Below are 19,225 nucleotides of genomic sequence, written 5' to 3'. Positions count from 1 at the left end.
CTGGATTGTGTCGAGGCACAGATCTGGTGAAGGGTACCAAAACATATATGCAGCATTGAAGGTTCCCAAGAACACAATTGCCTCCATCATTCTTAAATGGAAGAAGTTTGGAAGCACCCAGACTCTTCCTAGAGCTGGCCGTCTGAGCAAACTGAGGAGAAGGGCCTTGGTCAGGGAGGTGACCAAGAACCCGATGGTCACTCTAGAGTTCATCTGTGGAGATGGGATAAACTTCCAGAAGGACACCCATCTCTGCAGCACTCCACCAATCAGGCCTTTATGGTAGAGTGGCCAGACGGAAGCCACTCCTCAGTAAAAGGCACATGACAGCCCACTTGGAGTTTGCCAAAGGGCACTTAAAGACTCTCAGACCATGAGACACAAGATTCTCTGGTCTGATGAAACCAAGATTGAACGCTTTAGCCTGAATGCCAAGTGTCACATCTGGAGGAAACCTGGCACCATCCCTATGGTGAAGCATGGTGGTGGCAGCATCATGCTGTGGGGATGTTTTTCAGGGACTGGGAGACCAGGCAGAATTGAGGAAAAGATGAATGCAGTAAAGTACAGAGAGATCATTGATGAAAATTTGCTCCAGAGCTCTCAGGGCCTCAGACTGGGGCGAAGGTTCACCTGCCAACAGGACAAGGACACAGCCATTACCACGCATGAGTGGCTTCGGGGCAAGTCTCTGAATGTCGTTGAGGGGCTCAGCCAGAGCCCGGTCTTGAACCCGATCAAACATCTCTAGAGAGACCTGAAAATAGCTGTGCAGCAACAATCCCCATCCAACCTGACAGAGCTTGAGAGGATCTGCAGAGAAGAATGGGAGAAACTCCCCAAATACAGGTGTGTCAAGCTTGTAGCGTCATACCCAAGAAGACTTGAGGTTGTAATCACTGCCAAAGGTGCTTCAACAAAGTACAGAGTAAATGGTCTGAATACTTATTTAAATGTGATATTTTATTTGTATGAATTAGCATAAGTCTAAAACCTGTTTTTGCTTTGTCACGATGGGGTAAGGTGTGTAGATTGACTAGGGGAAAAAATATATTTAATATTTTGTCGAAAAATTAAAGGGTCTGAATATTTTCCGAAGGCACTATATACCATTTCCACACACACGAAGACAGATCCAACTCAGAGGCCCAACTCGTAAGCTCCAATAGCAGCAGATTTGAATTTAGAATGGAAAATGAATGTGTTTCAGTAAAAACATGCTAGTGCGTCGAATCGTATCTCATCGAACCGAAACGCAGATGATTTACTCTAAAAGACTCTGCATGGTCAATCTGCATCTGAATTTGCCGTACAGCATTCACTGCGATGCAGTGTCGGCAGACTTCGGGGTTTTCATACTAATTGGGTTTTGCGGAGCAGAGCTATTGTGAAGGAAGTTGTCAAGTAAGGGAGTTTGTTTATACATGGGTGTTTATGTACACTGGCTAGATGGATATCCAGCCAGTTATGGCTAGCTATCTACACTGAACAAAAATATAAACGCAAAATGTGAAGTGTTGGTTCCATGTTTCATAAACTGAAATCAAATATCCCATAAATGTTCCATACACACATCTTATTTCTCGCAAATGTGTGTATAGCGTTGTGTGGGCGAGCGATTTGCTGATGTCGCCGTTGTGAAAAGAGTGCCCCATGGTGGCGGTGGAGTTATAGTACGGACAGGCATAAACTATGGACAACCATCACAATTGCGTTTTATCAATGGCAATTTGAATGCACAGAAATACCGTGACGAGATCCTGAGACCCATTGTGCGGCCCATTTTTTAAAAAGGTATCTGTATTCCCAGTCATGTGAAATCCATAAATTAGGGCCTAATGAATTTATTTCAATTGACTGATTTCCTTATATGAACTGTAACTCAGTAAAATCTTTGAAATGGTTGCATTTCTATTTTTTGTTCAGTATAGCTAGCTAAAAAACATCTGGCACATTAATGCTAGTTAGCTACTAAACAAGCCTTGAATTTTTGACTACTTGGTTGTTTTTTCTGCTCTACCTTGTCATTATTTGAGTCGGCTGAGAGACACATGCAAAGAATGACAAAATTACACAATTATGAGTCGCAATAATATTTCCAAAAATATATCATGACTTGGAGTGTCAAGTCTACAGGAAATATTTTTTACTTCTGCAGTAATTAGAATGGTAGAGACCGTGGCCGATTAGTTTGTACCGCACATACTGGCAGAGCCATACTCCTGTGGTTTCATCATGCATCATTTATTTTCCATAATTTCAATAGAATAACTATTATTTCAAACCGATGATTAGTAGATTTATTCATAACTCAAGTTAAGGTCAATACAAAATGCAGTGCAACTGCAGTACAAATGTCCATCTCTGAAGCAGTGTATTATGTATGTGTTTTACATTACTGTGATATCAACACTTTGTTCCTTCTCTCTCACTACAGCTTCTGATAACTGTACATATGCTTAAACAATGTTACAATTACTTTTCCTTCCATGCTGACTACTCATTCCTCAGAGATGGGAATGTCCTCCAACGTCATGGCGATGGCTCTCAGTTTGGTGGTCATCTCGCCAGTTCACTTTACTGGCAATGATGATCCCCTGGAGAAAACATCGCAACATGATTTTGACATAACAAAAACCGGTAATATGCTGTCATTCTCTTTGCACAAAGACTGTGTCCCAATGATATCCTCTTCCTCCCGAAGTGTGCAGTAGTTCACTTCCCTTTACTGGTTTGAAAGGAAACGACTGGTATAAGAAATATGGTGGAAATTCCCACTAGCCCATGACTCCACCAATCCAATGCTTTTAGACTTGTGAGAAGAAGTGAATGAGTGCACACTTCAGAAAAAAGAGATTGGGACACATCTTAAGAATAAAAATAAATGTATTCTTAAAGATAGAAAAATGCCCATTTACCCGCAGGACATTCTGTGTGATGGTGGCCATCTTCTGGTATTTCTCTCGGTGAGACTGGCCTTTCTGCAGGATGTTTCTGTACTTCGCCTCGGGGAGGCTCCCTCTTCACTCGTCCATCTTCTCATGAGTGAGACGCTTTGGATCTGCAGAGGAGAAAAATAAAATGCAAACGATTTAAATATGTTTGAAGGAGTTTCATTTTTTTATTCAGTTCTCTGCTCCACCTGAACTACAGGGCAAAGTATGAAAACATGAACTAAAAGGTGATTGAATATCTTCAATAACATTTAGTGAATTCCTATATATCCTCCATGGTAAAGCATCCATAGTGTGGATGATGAAATACCTAGCCTCTGCTTTTTGTAGGTCTGTGATTTGGTCTTGAAGCTCATATGATTCCTGTTGACAAAGCAAACAAGAGGTCAGAAATAACATTCCATAAATCCACAACAGTTGGTAACACAATACAGCAGCAGAACCATGCCAATGACCATTTTTATGATGAAAGCAATAAACATTCTGTTCTAATTTATAAAGCCGTTAGTTACGGTCACACAGATTGGTGAAAACATCCATTGTCCAACCATATTGATAACAGATGCACCCACCTGTTGAAGTGTCTTCATCTTTGAACAAAGGTCTAGGCTACGATTGGTCAGTTCCCTCATTGCTCTGGGGAAAAAAAATACAGGCCCCACTCTATACATCGAGTTATGCTTAAAACATGCATTTACATGTTTTTTTCCATTGGCAGGTGCAGTGTAATTACAACATCAGTGGGTTAACAACTGATACCCATTTCTGGTTTGTGTGACTGACATTTTTGACAAACAGTGCAAACGCATTGAAATCTATCCCAAAGTAGATCAATGGGTAGTGCTAATATTTGTTTTCCTTCTCAAAGCCAGTTTAGGAGGAGCTATTTGATTCCAATAAGACAGTGGTTGTGTCAAATGGCACCCTATTCCCTATATAGTCCATGTTAGGCTGTATGATAGGCTCTTGGTGCGACCTTTGAATGTACCGCTCGGAAGTTACCACGAATCACGTGACCAGATAATTATTCAGCAACCCCCCGCCCCCTTCAGCAATCTCTAGGCTGACTGAAAGATAGATATGAAGGTTATATGCCTTTGCTAGCTGCGTTTGGTTCACCATTGTCTATAGTGCTTATTTTAACATGTAAAACGAGGTTCATTTTCAATGGGCACTGAATAGCTCAAATTGGTTGATGGAATTTGTCTGCTACCAGCATTTTGTCCGATTGCTATTCTTAGAAATCAACTCTGCAAACAAACGTCATGGTTTGACAGTATGGCCTGGGAAACTGACCTGAACGTTTATTTTGTTTTCGAATAATATAACCTACTTTCAGCTGACAACATCAAGCCGAAGGTAAGACATTGTATGTTACAATTAACTCAACTTTTTAAGACATCTGATCTGGCCGGGTTTGAAATTCGTATACATGTCTAAGATATGTTTTATTGTGTATTTTACTCTGAATGGGATGGTGTTATCCTCCGATGCCCCATTAGCTTTTTGATAGCTCACATTAGCATCCATGCAGTAGAATGTCTCCTATCACATACCGTTGTTCTAAACCTATGGTTTATATACTGCGGACATAGTCATTTTCCATTTTCACATGACAACTCCCTCTTCTGGTACTTTTAGGAACTGAGGATTGTTTTCACCCGGAAGAAGACCCGCGAGGACATGGGTGGCAAAGTCAGTAGCACAATGGCTGCAGTTGGACGGGTGGTACAGGTACGCTTGTCAAACTTGGATATTTATCGCACTGCAACAACACTTGTAACTCAAGTGAGTACTTTTAAAAGTTCAATAGTCAATGCAAGTTGCGATTTCCAAGGTCAGAAGTCAACGACATTTGTTTTCGCTTTGTTTTTGCTGTGCATCCCCAAACTAACGAGCTTGCTACCCATGCTAATGCCCTTGTTGGTCTGCATGTAATTCAAAAGCTTGAGCACGTAGCTAGCTACTAACTATCATGTACATGTACGTAAAAGTTGACTTACTCAGTTCAAACGAACGAATGCCATGTTAACTGCCATACACGGTTAGTCGTTGAACTAAGGCTAGAAATAGCACGTTCGCTGATCAGTAGTTCTCCCTGTCAGTGTCTACTCTAGCTACCCAACTTATCTGGCAGTTTATTCAAGGCAATGATAAACATTTTGTTCGCCTACTGCTATATGGTATTGCTTTCAATTCATAGCAATAAGCAATATAGGATTGTCTGGTTGCAAAAGAGAAGTCTTGAAGTGATTGAGTAACTTGTCTGTTTTCATTCGACTACCTTTCAGGCTGTGAAACCTCATGCTCCGCTAATGAAGTTTCCCAGCAGAGAGGGGGTCCCCAGGCTGAGTGGTGAGTAAGAACTTGCCAGTGTGATGTTGCACTAACTATTGTTATTTTTTTCGTCCATGGGTAGTGCTAACCCTATTGAAGAGGACATTCCACCCTTTGTCTGTTAAGGGACACAGCTACTTTATGCAATTGTGCGTTGTTAGTCAAAATGTAGCCTGTTGGTTGAATATTGTTTGGTTGTATCAACTTTAACTCGATAGACAGTAGAAACAATGTACAATTGTAATTATTTCTCTGTAGCTCTCTGCCTTAAACGTTTTCCTCTATCGGTTTGACATTTTGTTGTTGGAAAACCTGGGTATTGTTTTCAGGCGCTTTTCAAATCAAAGTTGGAAACACTGACTTGTTTTCCCTTTTGTCAACCCCAGTGTATTTTAGTAAGAGGTTGTTTTAGTCCTTTCCAGTTTCATTATAAAATAGTGCTATGAGTAATGAATAAAATAACATAAAACACAAAGGATGTCCAGTGTTTCACCTATGTGCATTTAGCAGCGGTGCACTGGATGGTAACTTTCAGTGTATACTTAAATGACTAAAACCAGAAAGTATTCAGAAAGGATAATGGAGTAATATTTTTTTTTAAAGAATCCCTGAGAACGAACAATCTGAAATTCCAAATATAGTATGGCATGGGGCCCCCATTGATTTTGAGTCACTCTGATAGAATAAGCCATGGCAAAATGTGTGTAAGTGCAGGAAATCTGATTTGAAACTGCTATTTCTATTCCCCCCCCCCCCCCCCCACACACACACACACACTAAATTTGCCACTGCTGGAAATATTTGTAGAATAAACACTGGATGTCTAAAACAATAACATCACTGATTTAAAGCTACCTATTCGGCTAATGTTTTAAAACAACCTTTTCCTCTGTTTCAGTCCAAGAGACTCTTAAAACATTAGCAGTCGGCTCTCCAAGTTCACCTCCAGTTGTAGCACCGCCGCTGTTATCGAGACCCCCCAGACCTGTCACTCTACTCTCTGGAACCCCAGACAGTGTGGCCACAGTGAAGGAACTCCCCCAGAGATACCGCAGGAGGGCATTGGAAACAGACGAGATGGACTATATTCAGGTGAGTGCCTAGCTGGGGCACTGAAGAAGTGCTGTAATTCTTTTTTTTTTAAGTGTTCATACAAATACTGAAAGGGGTGATATTTTTGTGACATGCAGTTACACTCATGGTTTGGGCCTGTACTTTAATTAGATCTCTGCTTTTGGTTTACCCCATAGTTTTAGAGAAGGCATTCTGAGTACTCAAAGTGCATTAACTGTTGTTACCCGAGTCTTGCAATACAGGGAAGATCTCACTAACCACCAACTCTTTTGTTTTCTTATCTTTTCCAGCGTGGTGGACCAGAGTGATAAGTCCTTACCTGTGGAAATCAGTTTGTGTTTTTGCCTAATTTTGTTCCCCAACAAGAGAGGACCTGCTGCCACACCTCAGACACAGAATAATACTATAATAACTGAAACTGTACAAATAAAGTATATTTTTAAAGATGTGATTGTGTAGATATTTATTTCAATGGACATTTTTAATTTAATTGTCTTGGAAGAAAAGCAATTACAATAAATCTCTATCACCATTTATTTGTTCAGCACCCACATCATTCAGTGCCCATTATTTCACACCTTCACTTAATTAAATCCTTTAAGGTTGATGTGAATGTTGGCATGATCCACTGTACATTAGTTTTTAATTGACCAGTAAGTTTTCCCATCTCTACACTATTGTTGTCCAAATCCAAAGGTGCTTTCTTAGTTGCACATTTTGCTCTGCATTTTTATGATACCACATCCAAACAAGGACCAGACTGAATTTTGACCGTAAGACGCATCATTGTCAGATGAAACATCTGTGTGAGTGAAGCGGTGCCTCTCAGTATCTGTAGACCATGTATCTGATGTCTTGACAAAACGATTATGGCATGTCACACTATACAGCGTCAGTTACATGTACTACATATAGTGAGACAGAGGGGTGCCGTTTCGCACATTAGTTTCAGCAGGGGTGGTGAAGCGAAAGGACTTGCGCTCCAACCAACTTTGGGACAAAGACTCACATTGTTAGGGTGGAGACATGAGCATCTGGTCATTATATACAGATCTCTGGTTTCAGCTACTTGCGAATTGGAAAGGAGAGTTGGCAGGGGCACAGTGCACTGTTCGGATGCTGGCTTCCTCTAAAGTAAATGGATGGTTTGCCAAAATTATGTAATTACTTCTAAATAATACATTCAAAATACTTCACCAGGGAGCATGACTTGGATCATTAGCCACAGAGGATCATTAGCTTCTTATAAAAAATGCCTATTTGGGAAGCCTCCAATTTGGGTTGCGCGAGCGGCAATAGAATTAGCTGAGTTGCAGCTGTCAGTGAAAAGTGTCAATATGTCACTAAAGCACCTTATACCACCCACCACTGCGACTTGTATGCTCTAGTCGGCTGGCCCTCGCTACATATTCGTCGCCAGACCCACTGGCTCCAGGTCATCTACAAGTCCATGCTAGGTAAAGCTCCGCCTTATCTCAGTTCACTGGTTACGATGGCAACACCCATCCGTAGCACGCGCTCCAGCAGGTGTATCTCACTGATCATCCCTAAAGCCAACACCTCATTTGGCCGCCTTTCGTTCCAGTTCTCTGCTGCCTGTGACTGGAACGAATTGCAAAAATCGCTGAAGTTGGAGACTTTTATCTCCCTCACCAACTTCAAACATCTGCTATCTGAGCAGCTAACCGATCGCTGCAGCTGTACATAGTCTATTGGTAAATAGCCCACCCATTTTCACCTACCTCATCCCCATACTGTTTTTATTTATTTTTCTGCTCTTTTGCACACCAATATCTCTACCTGTACATAACCATCTGATCATTTATCACTCCAGTGTTAATCTGCATAATTGTAATTATTTGCCTACCTTTTCATGCCTTTTGCACACAATGTATATATAGACTCCCCTTTTTTCTACTGTGTTATTGACTTGTTAATTGTTTACTCCATGTGTAACTCTGTGTTGTCTGTTCACACTGCTATGCCTTATCTTGGCCAGGTCGCAGTTGCAAATGAGAACTTGTTCTCAACTAGCCTACCTGGTTAAATAAAGGTGAAATAAAAAAATAAAAAAAATATGTATCAAGATAATGTCGTTATTTTGATAAATTCCCCATTACATAGTTTATTTTCTTTCCAAAACACTGCTGTCTCTGATCAATTTTCTCATCTCTCAGAACAAATTTCTTGACCCACACCAGTCAGGCTTCAAGACGGGTCACTCAACCGAGACTGCTCTTCTCTGTGTCACGGAGGCTCTCTGCACTGCCAAAGCTGACTCTCCTCTGTTCTCTTCCTCCTAGATCCATCTGCTGCCTTTGACACCGTGAACCACCAGATACTCCTCGCCACCCTCTCAGGGCTGGGTGTCTAAGGCTATGCACACTTGGATTGCATCCTACCTGGCAAGGTGACGTGTAGAGGATCTGTCTGCACCACATACTCTCACTACTGGTTCCCCTAGTGCTCGGTTCTAGGCCCTCTATTCTTCTCTCTATACACAAGTCACTCCTATCATTGTTATACGGATGACACTGAACTACTTTTCTCCTTCCCCCTTCTGACACCCAGGTGGCGAAACGCATCTCTGCGTGTCTAGCAGATATGTCAGCTTGGATGTCGGCCCACCACCTCAAGCTCAACCTCGACAAGATAGAGCTGCTCTTCCTCCCAGGGCAGGCCTGCCCGCTCAAAGACCTCCATCACAGTTGACAACTCTTACAGTGTCGCCCTCCCATAGTGCAAAGAACCTTGACGTGACCCTGGACAACACCCTGTTGTTTTCTGCAAATATCAAAGCAGTGACTCGCTCCTGCAGGTTCATGCTCTACAAGATCCGTAGAGTACGACTTTTCCCCTCACACAGGAAGTGGCGCAGGTCCTAATCCAGGCACCCGTCTGGACTACTGCAACTTGCTGTTGGCTGGTCTCCCCACTTGTGCTACCAAACCCCTGCAACTTACCCAGAACACCTCAACCCGCCTGGTTTTCAACCTTCCCAAGTTCCCTCATGTCACCCTGCTCCTCTGCACACTCCACTGGCTTCCAGTTGAAGCTCGCATCCACTACAAGACCATAGTGCTTACCTACGGAACAGCAAGAGGAACTGCCCCTCCCTACCTTCAGGCTATGCTCAAACCCTACACCCTGACCCGAACACTCCGTTCTGCCACCTCAGGTCTCTCGGCCCTTCCACCCCAATGGAAGGGCAGCTCCGACTCAGCCCAGTCCAAGCTTTTATCTGTCCAATGGTGGAACCAGCTTCCCTCTGAAGCTAGGACAGCAGAGTGCCTGCCCATCTTCCCACCTAGCTCTGACAGCTACATTGAGGAACAATTTACTTTCTATGCCTGTGATATGTGATTGTCCCACCTAGTTATCTTAAGATGAATGCACTAACTCTAAGTCGCTCTGGATAAGAGCATCTGCTAAATGACTCAAAAGGCCTAGTAAATGTAAACATTGTTTGCAGAGTTCACAACCTACAACACTTGTGAGAAACAACTTTTGGTTTATTTCATAACCATCATTTACGAGTTTTGTAATTTGTTTCATTGTCTTTTGTTTGGAATGCTCCATGTGAGCAATGTGCCTGGGTTATTTGTCCTGATAAAGTTAGCCTGCTGCACACAAATGTAGGAAAGTGCCCATTTGGAGATTCTGATTGATTTAACTCACCACGTCCACCACTAATAAGCTGAGCTTCTCAGTATTTTTTTCTTCACCGTACACAGTAAGTCAACGAAGTCTGTTTATCATGATCTGATGATTCCATGTATCCAGTGGAAATGTCATAAAAAAACTCCCGAGCTCACTGGCACAGGAAATTCGGGGCCCGGAATAGGCTAGTTGATACTTCACTAGCGACAGCTCAAGTCAAGATAGATAGAAAGGGAGGCAGACAGGTGAAGTAGAGAGATTGTGATTGAAAGAACATACATTTTTAGGCCAATGTATTTTACTTAGTTGATGATGGAAGTTAAAGGCTCTTGCATTAGTTGAATTTAAACTTTTAGATTTATAATTTTTTTTTTGTTTGAATTTTACACCTTTTTCTCGGGAGAGACGAAGGTTGAAAGTCATGTGTCCTCCGATACACAACCCAACCAAGCCGCACTGCTTCTTAACACAGCGCGCATCCAACCCGGAAGCCAGCCACACCAATGTGCCGGGGGAAACACCGTGCACCTGGCAACCTTCGTTCAAAGGGGTGGTTCTGTCACGCTGACACACTCTCTGACCTCACTCAAGGGGGTGGTGACCACTTACTGTGCACAGTTATATAAACAATTTCCTCTTGTAGTTTCTAAAATCACATGTAGAACGCACAAGGCAGAGGATGGAAACTTTGTACATGTATACTTTAATGTATGCTGGCCCAAATCAACTCCATTATCTTCATTCACATCCTCAGTAGTCACATTATTTGCATTGTCAACTCCATTTTCAGAATGAACCTGGGAATTCCCATTGACAGGTAGGATATGGATGAGCACATTGTCTTGAGTTGAATCCATTGTTTAAATTCCACACGAAAGATTTGCTTTGGTTAATTCTCTATGTTGCGAAGTCCCATAAGGGGTGCCATTTTTTATGTAACGGTTTTGACTTGGTTGTTTTTTGATCGGGGTGCCAGGTAGGTTGTACCTACCAGAGAAAATATTGATTCTCCTTTTTGTTTGTCTGGGAATGAGTCCGTCCAGCCTTTCAAGTCTGTACCAATTCAAAGGACTCCTGTAAAAACAGTGGTGGATAAAGTACCCAATTTTCATACTTACATAAATGTGCCTTAATAGAGCATGACTCAAGTAAAAGTGAAAGACAGATACTAAGATACTACTTGAGTTAAAGTCTAAAAGTATTTGGTTAAAAATATACTTAAGTATCAAAAGTAAATGTAACTGCTAAAAAAAATACTTAAGTATAAATCATAAAAGCAAACCAGATGGCACCAGATTTTTTTTTAAATGTACAGATAGCCAGGGTCACACTCAGATATTATTTACAAACGAAGCCTGTGTGTTTAGTGAGTCCACCAGATCAGAGGCAGTAGGGATGAGGCAGTAGGGATGACCAGGGATGTTCTGTTGATAAGTGAGTGGATTTAACCATTTACCTGTTACTAAGCGTTCAAAATGTAACGAGCACTTTTGGGTGTCAAGGGAACACAAACCAACACGGTATAAATCACCCCAAAACAAATGAAGAATTACCGTATGCAAAACAGTTGTGGTCAGTCAGACAATCCAATCCGCCACATTTCTCCAGCAGAGAAAGTCTAAAACAGCTGAGACCAAAGTAGATCCGATACTGGTTTGATTCTGCGCCACGGCTACAGTACACGCTTTTAAATACAACAAAAACAAACTGGGTATGAACGAGCTTCCAAGCTGAGGGTTGGAAGCGCTCTCGCGCCACTGTCACAACCGACTGATGCTGGCTATTTAATAGGGAATTAAAGGGGAAGCGCCCCATTCGCAGGGTGGGCCACTGATACAGTTGAGAAAAATTCAGGGCGTCACAGTATGAAGTCAGCAATAGTGTTAACAACATCGTCTGGCACAAAGCTGTGGTTTGTGGAGAGATCAATCTCTCCTCCTGGGCCGTCTTCACCCTGTACCTGTGAGTGTAAGCATGGTATCCAGGCCACAGTTGTCCACAAACAGCATTTCTGTCTCCAGACTCAATAAGGTCCCCCACCACCAGGCTCTAGGCTGGGTTCACTCTGAACTGATTGGAGATGCACTCAAATGGGCTTGCCGATCACCGTTGCCTTCCTGCCTGTGGCCACCTCCAAGAATGCTGTCAGACACCCAGAACCAGACAGAGAGAGATGAGAATTGGAAATAGAGTATGTTCTCACTCACTCACTCACACACTCACTCACTCACTCACACACACACACATTTACAATGTACTAATACAACTGTTTCTTTTTATTTTCTTGATTTTGGCAAAAAGTAAACACCCAGAGAGCCTCTGTATTGAAATAGGCTACTCTTGCTCCCCTAACATTAGTTACTTAATATCTTCACAGAAAATTCTGAGTGTTTACATTTTGCTCCTCTTTTAGCCAACATTTAATCAATGCAGGCGAACGTTTAGCAAGCTATTCATACTAAATCAGTTGTCCCTGCCTGGTGCCAGGCCCAACAGATGCAGCTTCAGGCTAAGCAGCCCTGTCTCCCCATCCCCATACCCCTGAACCAGCCTTGTCTCCCCATCCCCATACCCCGGAACCAGCCCTGTTTCCCCATCCCCATACCCCTGAACCAGCCCTGTCTCCCCATCCCCATACCCCTGAACCAGCCCTGTCTCCCCATCCCCCTGAACCAGCCCTGTCTCCCCATCCCCATACCCCTGAACCAGCCCTGTCTCCCCATCCCCCTGAACCAGCCCTGTCTCCCCATCCCCATACCCCTGAACCAGCCCTGTCTCCCCATCCCCATAGCCCTGAACCAGCCCTGTCTCCCCATCCCCATACCCCTGAACCAGCCCTGTCTCCCCATCCCCATAGCCCTGAACCAGCCCTGTCTCCCCATCCCCATACACCTGAACCAGCCCTGTCTCCCCATCCCCATACCCCTGAACCAGCCCTGTCTCCCCATCCCCATACCCCTGAACCAGCCCTGTCTCCCCATCCCCATACCCCTGAACCAGCCCTGTCTCCCCATCCCCATACCCCTGAACCAGCCCTGTCTCCCCATCCCCATACCCCTGAACCAGCCCTGTTCCCCCATCCCCGCCCCCCTGAACCAGCCCTGTCTCCCCATCCCCATACCCCTGAACCAGCCCTGTCTCCCCATCCCCATACCCCTGAACCAGCCCTGTCTCCCCATCCCCATCCCCCTGAACCAGCCCTGTCTCCCCATCCCCATACCCCTGAACCAGCACAACTCCCAACCGAAGAAGGAGGTGAGCAGCATTGTGTTGAATGACATGTCAATTGGCATAGTTGCAGGTACTGCAATACATTGAGGACGGGAATCTCACAGGAAAAATCTCACTTTACACAGATGCAGCCAATATCAGAGCCTTAAAGGAAGAGATGCAGTCTCTTAGAGATGGATGGGGGTCTCTCCTGTCTGAGGCAACACTGATTGCTACGCAAATTAATGTTGCACCTCAATTTAGGAACACATGCCGCCAGAGGAAAAGGAAGAGATTCCATGATGAGACCTCTCAAGAGGAGACAGCTCAGGACAGTGCAGCAACGGTGTTTCCGAACACAGTGTTTTTTACTGCTATGGACAACATCATAAGTGACTTGGACACTAGGTTCCACACCACTGCAAACATTGTAGAATCATTTTCTGCTGTTCTGAAAGTTGGGCAGATTAGTGAGGATGAAGTCCCTTCTGTGTACCATCCACTGATCATTAAGTATTCCAGAGATCTTACACCTGAGTTTCATCATGAAGTAAGACACCTGAACACTGTATATGCTGCCACTTTCCCCTCTAATGTGTCCCCTCTTGGTCTCCTGAACGCAATTTGTATGATGCAGCTGCAAAGCATTGTTGGAGAAGTGTGCATTGCTTTACATATATTTTGCACACTGCCTGTGACTGTTGCTGGTGGTGAGAGAGCTTTCAGTGAGCTAAAACTGATTTTTAAAAACTATTTGAGGTCCACTATGGACAGGCTTTGCAGTCTTGCCATGCTGTCCATTGAAAGTCAGTTAGCTAGAAAGCTGGACTTCAAAGACTTGATCAGTGACTTTGCTAGCAAGAAGGCTCGGCGCTGGACTCTTGGTGAGTAAGGCTGAGCAAGAGCCAGTGATAACTGTTATTAAATGGCATGGCTTTGGATATTGGATCACTACACACATGATGCCCACAGGCTGAGAACAAGACTGAGAACAGACGGAGTGCAAGATATATCTCAAAGTAATGGCTGGATTGCCATAACATTTGTTGTGCACAATCAAGACCCCAAGTGGAAGAACCCTATTGATTTGGTGACCTCTTGACCTTTCCTCTAGCGCCACCATCAGGCCTTTCCATTTCCATTTTGTTTTCCATTTCCACTTTTACAGCTGCTTATTTTCTAGTTGGTACTTAGTTCAAAAACTCTGCTGCTGATTTTATTATTTTGTTTGTTATATCATTCTATAGATGATCATGTTCATTTATTTTAATTGAAGAGGTTAATGTACAGTGCCTTGCGAAAGTATTCGGCCCCCTTGAACTTTGCGACCTTTTGCCACATTTCAGGCTTCAAACATAAAGATATAAAACTGTATTTTTTTGTGAAGAATCAACAACAAGTGGGACACAATCATGAAGTGGAACGACATTTATTGGATATTTCAAACTTTTTTAACAAATCAAAAACTGAAGAATTGGGCGTGCAAAATTATTCAGCCCCCTTAAGTTAATACTTTGTAGCGCCACCTTTTGCTGCGATTACAGCTGTAAGTCGCTTGGGGTATGTCTCTATCAGTTTTGCACATCGAGAGACTGAATTTTTTTCCCATTCCTCCTTGCAAAACAGCTCAAGCTCAGTGAGGTTGGATGGAGAGCATTTGTGAACAGCAGTTTTCAGTTCTTTCCACAGATTCTCGATTGGATTCAGGTCTGGACTTTGACTTGGCCATTCTAACACCTGGATATGTTTATTTTTGAACCATTCCATTGTAGATTTTGCTTTATGTTTTGGATCATTGTCTTGTTGGAAGACAAATCTCCGTCCCAATCTCAGGTCTTTTGCAGACTCCATCAGGTTTTCTTCCAGAATGGTCCTGTATTTGGCTCCATCCATCTTCCCATCAATTTTAACCATCTTCCCTGTCCCTGCTGAAGAAAGGCAGGCCCAAACCATGATGCTGCCACCACCATGTTTGACAGTGGGGATGGTGTGTTCAGCTGTGTTGCTTTTACGCCAAACATAACGTTTTGCATTGTTGCCAAAAAGTTCAATTTTGGTTTCATCTGACCAGAGCACCTTCTTCCACATGTTTGGTGTGTCTCCCAGGTGGCTTGTGGCAAACTTTAAACAACACTTTTTATGGATATCTTTAAGAAATGGCTTTCTTCTTGCCACTCTTCCATAAAGGCCAGATTTGTGCAATATACGACTGATTGTTGTCCTATGGACAGAGTCTCCCACCTCAGCTGTAGATCTCTGCAGTTCATCCAGAGTGATCATGGGCCTCTTGGCTGCATCTCTGATCAGTCTTCTCCTTGTATGAGCTGAAAGTTTAGAGGGACGGCCAGGTCTTGGTAGATTTGCAGTGGTCTGATACTCCTTCCATTTCAATATTATCGCTTGCACAGTGCTCCTTGGGATGTTTAAAGCTTGGGAAATCTTTTTGTATCCAAATCCGGCTTTAAACTTTTTCACAACAGTATCTCGGACCTGCCTGGTGTGTTCCTTGTTCTTCATGATGCTCTCTGCGCTTTTAACGGACCTCTGAGACTATCACAGTGCAGGTGCATTTATACGGAGACTTGATTACACACAGGTGGATTGTATTTATCATCATTAGTCATTTAGGTCAACATTGGATCATTCAGAGATCCTCACTGAACTTCTGGAGCGAGTTTGCTGCACTGAAAATAAAGGGGCTGAATAATTTTGCACGCCCAATTTTTCAGTTTTTGATTTGTTAAAAAAGTTTGAAATATCCAATAAATGTCGTTCCACTTCATGATTGTGTCCCACTTGTTGTTGATTCTTCACAAAAAATACAGTTTTATATCTTTATGTTTGAAGCCTGAAATGTGGCAAAAGGTCGCAAAGTTCAAGGGGGCCGAATACTTTCGCAAGGCACTGTATATTTAAGTTATTTATTTTAAGTTATTCATTAATGTTAAGAGAATTTTTCCCATTAAAATTACATTTAGACTGTAAAAGATGGTCTTTAGCACATTTGCCTGGTTGTTCTTTAAACGTGCTTTCCTTACCATCTTAAATAAACATGCCCCTTTCAAAAGATTTAGAACTAAGAACAGATATAGCCCTTGGTTCACTACAGAATTGACTGCCCTTGACCAGCATAAAAACACCCTGTGGTGTACTGCACTAGCTTCGAATAGTCCCCGCAATATGCAACTTTTCAGGGAAGTCAGGAACCAATACACACAGTCAGTTAGGAAAGCTAATTCCAAAAAGTTTTGGGACACTGTAAAATCCATGGAGAATAAGAGTACCACCTCCCAGCTGCCCACTGCACTGAGACTAAGAAACACTGTCACCACTGATAAATCCACAATAATCGAGAATTTCGATAAGCATTTCTCTACGGCTGGCCATGCTTTCCACCTGGCTACCCCAACCCCGGCCAACAGCTTTGCACTCCCCGCAGCAACTGGCCCAAGCCCCCCCCCCCCCCTCACACTTCTCCTCACCCAAATCCAGACAGCTGATGTTCTGAAAGATCTGCAAAATCTGGATCCCTACAAATCAGCTTGGCTAGACAATCTGGACCCTCTCTTCCTAAAATTATCTGTCGCCATTGTTGCAACCACTATTACTAGTCTGTTCAACCTCTTTCGTATCGTCTGAGATTCCTAAAGATTGGAAAGCGGCCGCAGTCACCTCCCTCTTCAAAGGGGGAGACACTCTAGACCCAAATTTTTACAGACCGATATCTTTCTAAAGTCTTCGAAAGCCAAGTGAACAAACAGATCACCAACCATTTCGAATCCCACCGTACCTTCTCCGCTATGCAATCTGGTTTCCGAGCCGGTCACAGGTGCACCTCAGCCACGCTCAAGGTCCTAAACAATATCATAATCACCATTGATAAAATACCGTACTGTGCAGTCATCTTCATCGATCTGGCCAAGGCTTCCGACTCAGTCAATCACCATTTTCTTATTGGCAGACTCAACAGCCTTGGTGTCTCTAATGACGGCCTCGCCTGGTTCACTAACTACTTCTTAGATAGAGTTCAGTGTGTCAAATCGGAGGGCCTGTTGTTCGGACCTCTGGCAGTCTCTATGGGGGTGACACAGGGTTCAATTCTCGGGCCGACTCTTTTCTCTGTAAATATCAATGATGTCGCTCTTGCTCTGCGGGTGATTCTTTGATCCACCTGTACGCATACGACACCATTCTGTATACATCTGGCCCTTCTTTGGACACTGTGTTAACAAACCTCCAAATGTGCTTCAACACCATACAACACTCCTTCTGTGGCCTCCAACTTCTCTTAAATGCTAGTAAAATTAAATGCATGCTCTTCAACCGATCACTGCCCGCACCCGCCCACCCGACTAGCATCAGTCCTCTGGTCGGTTCTGACTTAGAATATGTGGACAACAATAAATACCTAGGTGTCTGGCTAGACTGTAAACTCTCCTTCCAAACTCACATTAAGCATCTCCAATCCAAAGTTAAATCTTCCTATTTCGCAACAAAGCCTTTTTCACTCATGCTGCCAAACATACCCTTGTAAAACTGATTATCCTACCGATTCTTGACTTCAGTGATGTCATTTACAAAATACCCACCTATAGCACGCGCTCCAGCAGGTATATTTCACTGGTCATCCCCAAAGCCAACACCCCCTTTGGCCACCTTTCCTTCCAGTTCTCTGCTGCCAATGACTGGAACGAATTGCAAAAATCACTGAAGTTAGAGACATATCTCCCTCACTAACTTTAAGCTTCAGCTGTCAGAACAGCTTACCGATCGCTGCAGCTGTACACAGCCCATCTGTAAATAGCCCATCCAACCAACTACGTACCTCATCCCCATATTTAGTTTTTCTGCTGTTTTGCACACCAGTATTTCTACTTGCACATCCTCAACTGTACATGTATCACTCCAGTGTAAATTGCAATTACTTCGCCACTATTGGCCTATTAATTGCCTTACCTCCTTACTTAATTTGCACACTGTATACAGATTTTTCTATTGTGTTATTGACTGTACATTTGTTTATCCCATGTGTAACTCTGTTGTTTTTGTCGCACTGCTTTGCTTTATCTTGGCCAAGTTGGAGTTGGGTTGGTTGGGTTCTGGGGGTCTGTGGTTACAGCAATTGCGCAGGGTTGGTGTGACCTGTGATGGTGGCGTCCAATGTGATATATTTTCATGGGGTCCAAAATCCCTGGCGGCGCCCCTGATCCTTCCATCCGGGCTCTGGATCCCGCAGATTGCAGGAGGCTTTGGCCATTTTAAGGAAGGTCAACTTGTCAATTCCAACAAGGACCAATTTGACATCTGAGGCCAATGTCCAGTTAAATATAGTGCTGTCATCTTCATCAACAAAATGAACGCCAGCTTCTCAATTCATTACGCACCCCCTCAGCCTATGACAAACACCTTGCCTTGCACCTTAGACACATCTCTCAGGTAAAGCGCTGAACAATAAGAGACGCTGAATATCTGCTCTTGCATTACATCAAAGCCCAGGCGGTAGAATTTGTCACGTAATTCTCCCGTGGCCTAGTGCTGTGTTTGATCAAAGAACTCACCGGTTATTGCATTTTTTTTTGCCGTGTTTGATCAAGGAACACACCGGTTATTGGCTTTTCTCCGTGGCATATCACACCATTGCAATCGAAGAGGAAGAAATATTTTGCATTGAGCAGATTTTTTATTTAAGAGCCTCCAATTCCAACATCCCTTGAAGCCGAAGAAGCGCGCGCTGGCCATTCTGAATGTTCGATATAGCCAATCTCTCACCCTTTCTTTGTGAAAAATGTCTGTCTGCTAGCCACGTCTTTGCAAATGTGCAAAAGCCTATTGCAATGTAATACGTTTCACCACCATTTGAACATGTCAATGACAGTTGACATTTCACAAGCAACAGAATAAACCAGATTTAACCACGCCATTTCTGTAGGCCTAATGACAAACCCATGAAACGTCAGCACTTTAACAGGTTCGACAAATGTAACGTGTCC

General features: G+C 43.3%; 1 protein-coding gene, 1 long non-coding RNA gene and 1 pseudogene across 3 annotated transcripts; 1 reads left to right on the top strand and 2 right to left on the bottom strand.

Moving 5' to 3' along the window:
- Window positions 1-2,228: 2,228 nt before the first annotated feature.
- On the bottom strand, window positions 2,229-11,767 carry LOC118964860. The gene is made up of 5 exons (XR_005052066.1): window positions 11,579-11,767; window positions 3,527-3,590; window positions 3,265-3,317; window positions 2,919-3,061; window positions 2,229-2,597 (listed from the first exon to the last, which is right to left on the bottom strand). It is a non-coding gene; the product is annotated as an uncharacterized LOC118964860 (long non-coding RNA).
- On the top strand, window positions 3,954-6,816 carry LOC110525784 (28S ribosomal protein S36, mitochondrial). 2 transcript variants are annotated; one of them, XM_021606208.2, is made up of 5 exons: window positions 3,954-4,313; window positions 4,596-4,742; window positions 5,246-5,309; window positions 6,190-6,383; window positions 6,656-6,816. In XM_021606208.2, exons 2-5 carry the CDS (start codon window positions 4,638-4,640, stop codon window positions 6,671-6,673), a joined length of 381 nt encoding a protein of 126 aa, XP_021461883.1. In that variant the 5' UTR covers window positions 3,954-4,313; window positions 4,596-4,637; the 3' UTR covers window positions 6,674-6,816. The 2 variants fall into 2 exon arrangements, with proteins under 2 accessions (XP_021461883.1, XP_021461884.1); XM_021606209.2 differs by having other exon boundaries at window positions 3,955-4,313; window positions 4,596-4,688.
- Window positions 11,768-18,408: 6,641 nt separating the features above from the next.
- Window positions 18,409-19,156, bottom strand: LOC110526889 (annotated as a pseudogene).
- Window positions 19,157-19,225: the final 69 nt, after the last annotated feature.

Source organism: Oncorhynchus mykiss, chromosome 6 (assembly GCF_013265735.2).
Source record: "Oncorhynchus mykiss isolate Arlee chromosome 6, USDA_OmykA_1.1, whole genome shotgun sequence".
NCBI lineage: Eukaryota > Metazoa > Chordata > Actinopteri > Salmoniformes > Salmonidae > Oncorhynchus > Oncorhynchus mykiss.
The sequence above is the reverse complement of the archived record's forward strand: the minus strand, read 5'-3'. Positions and strand labels throughout refer to the sequence as shown.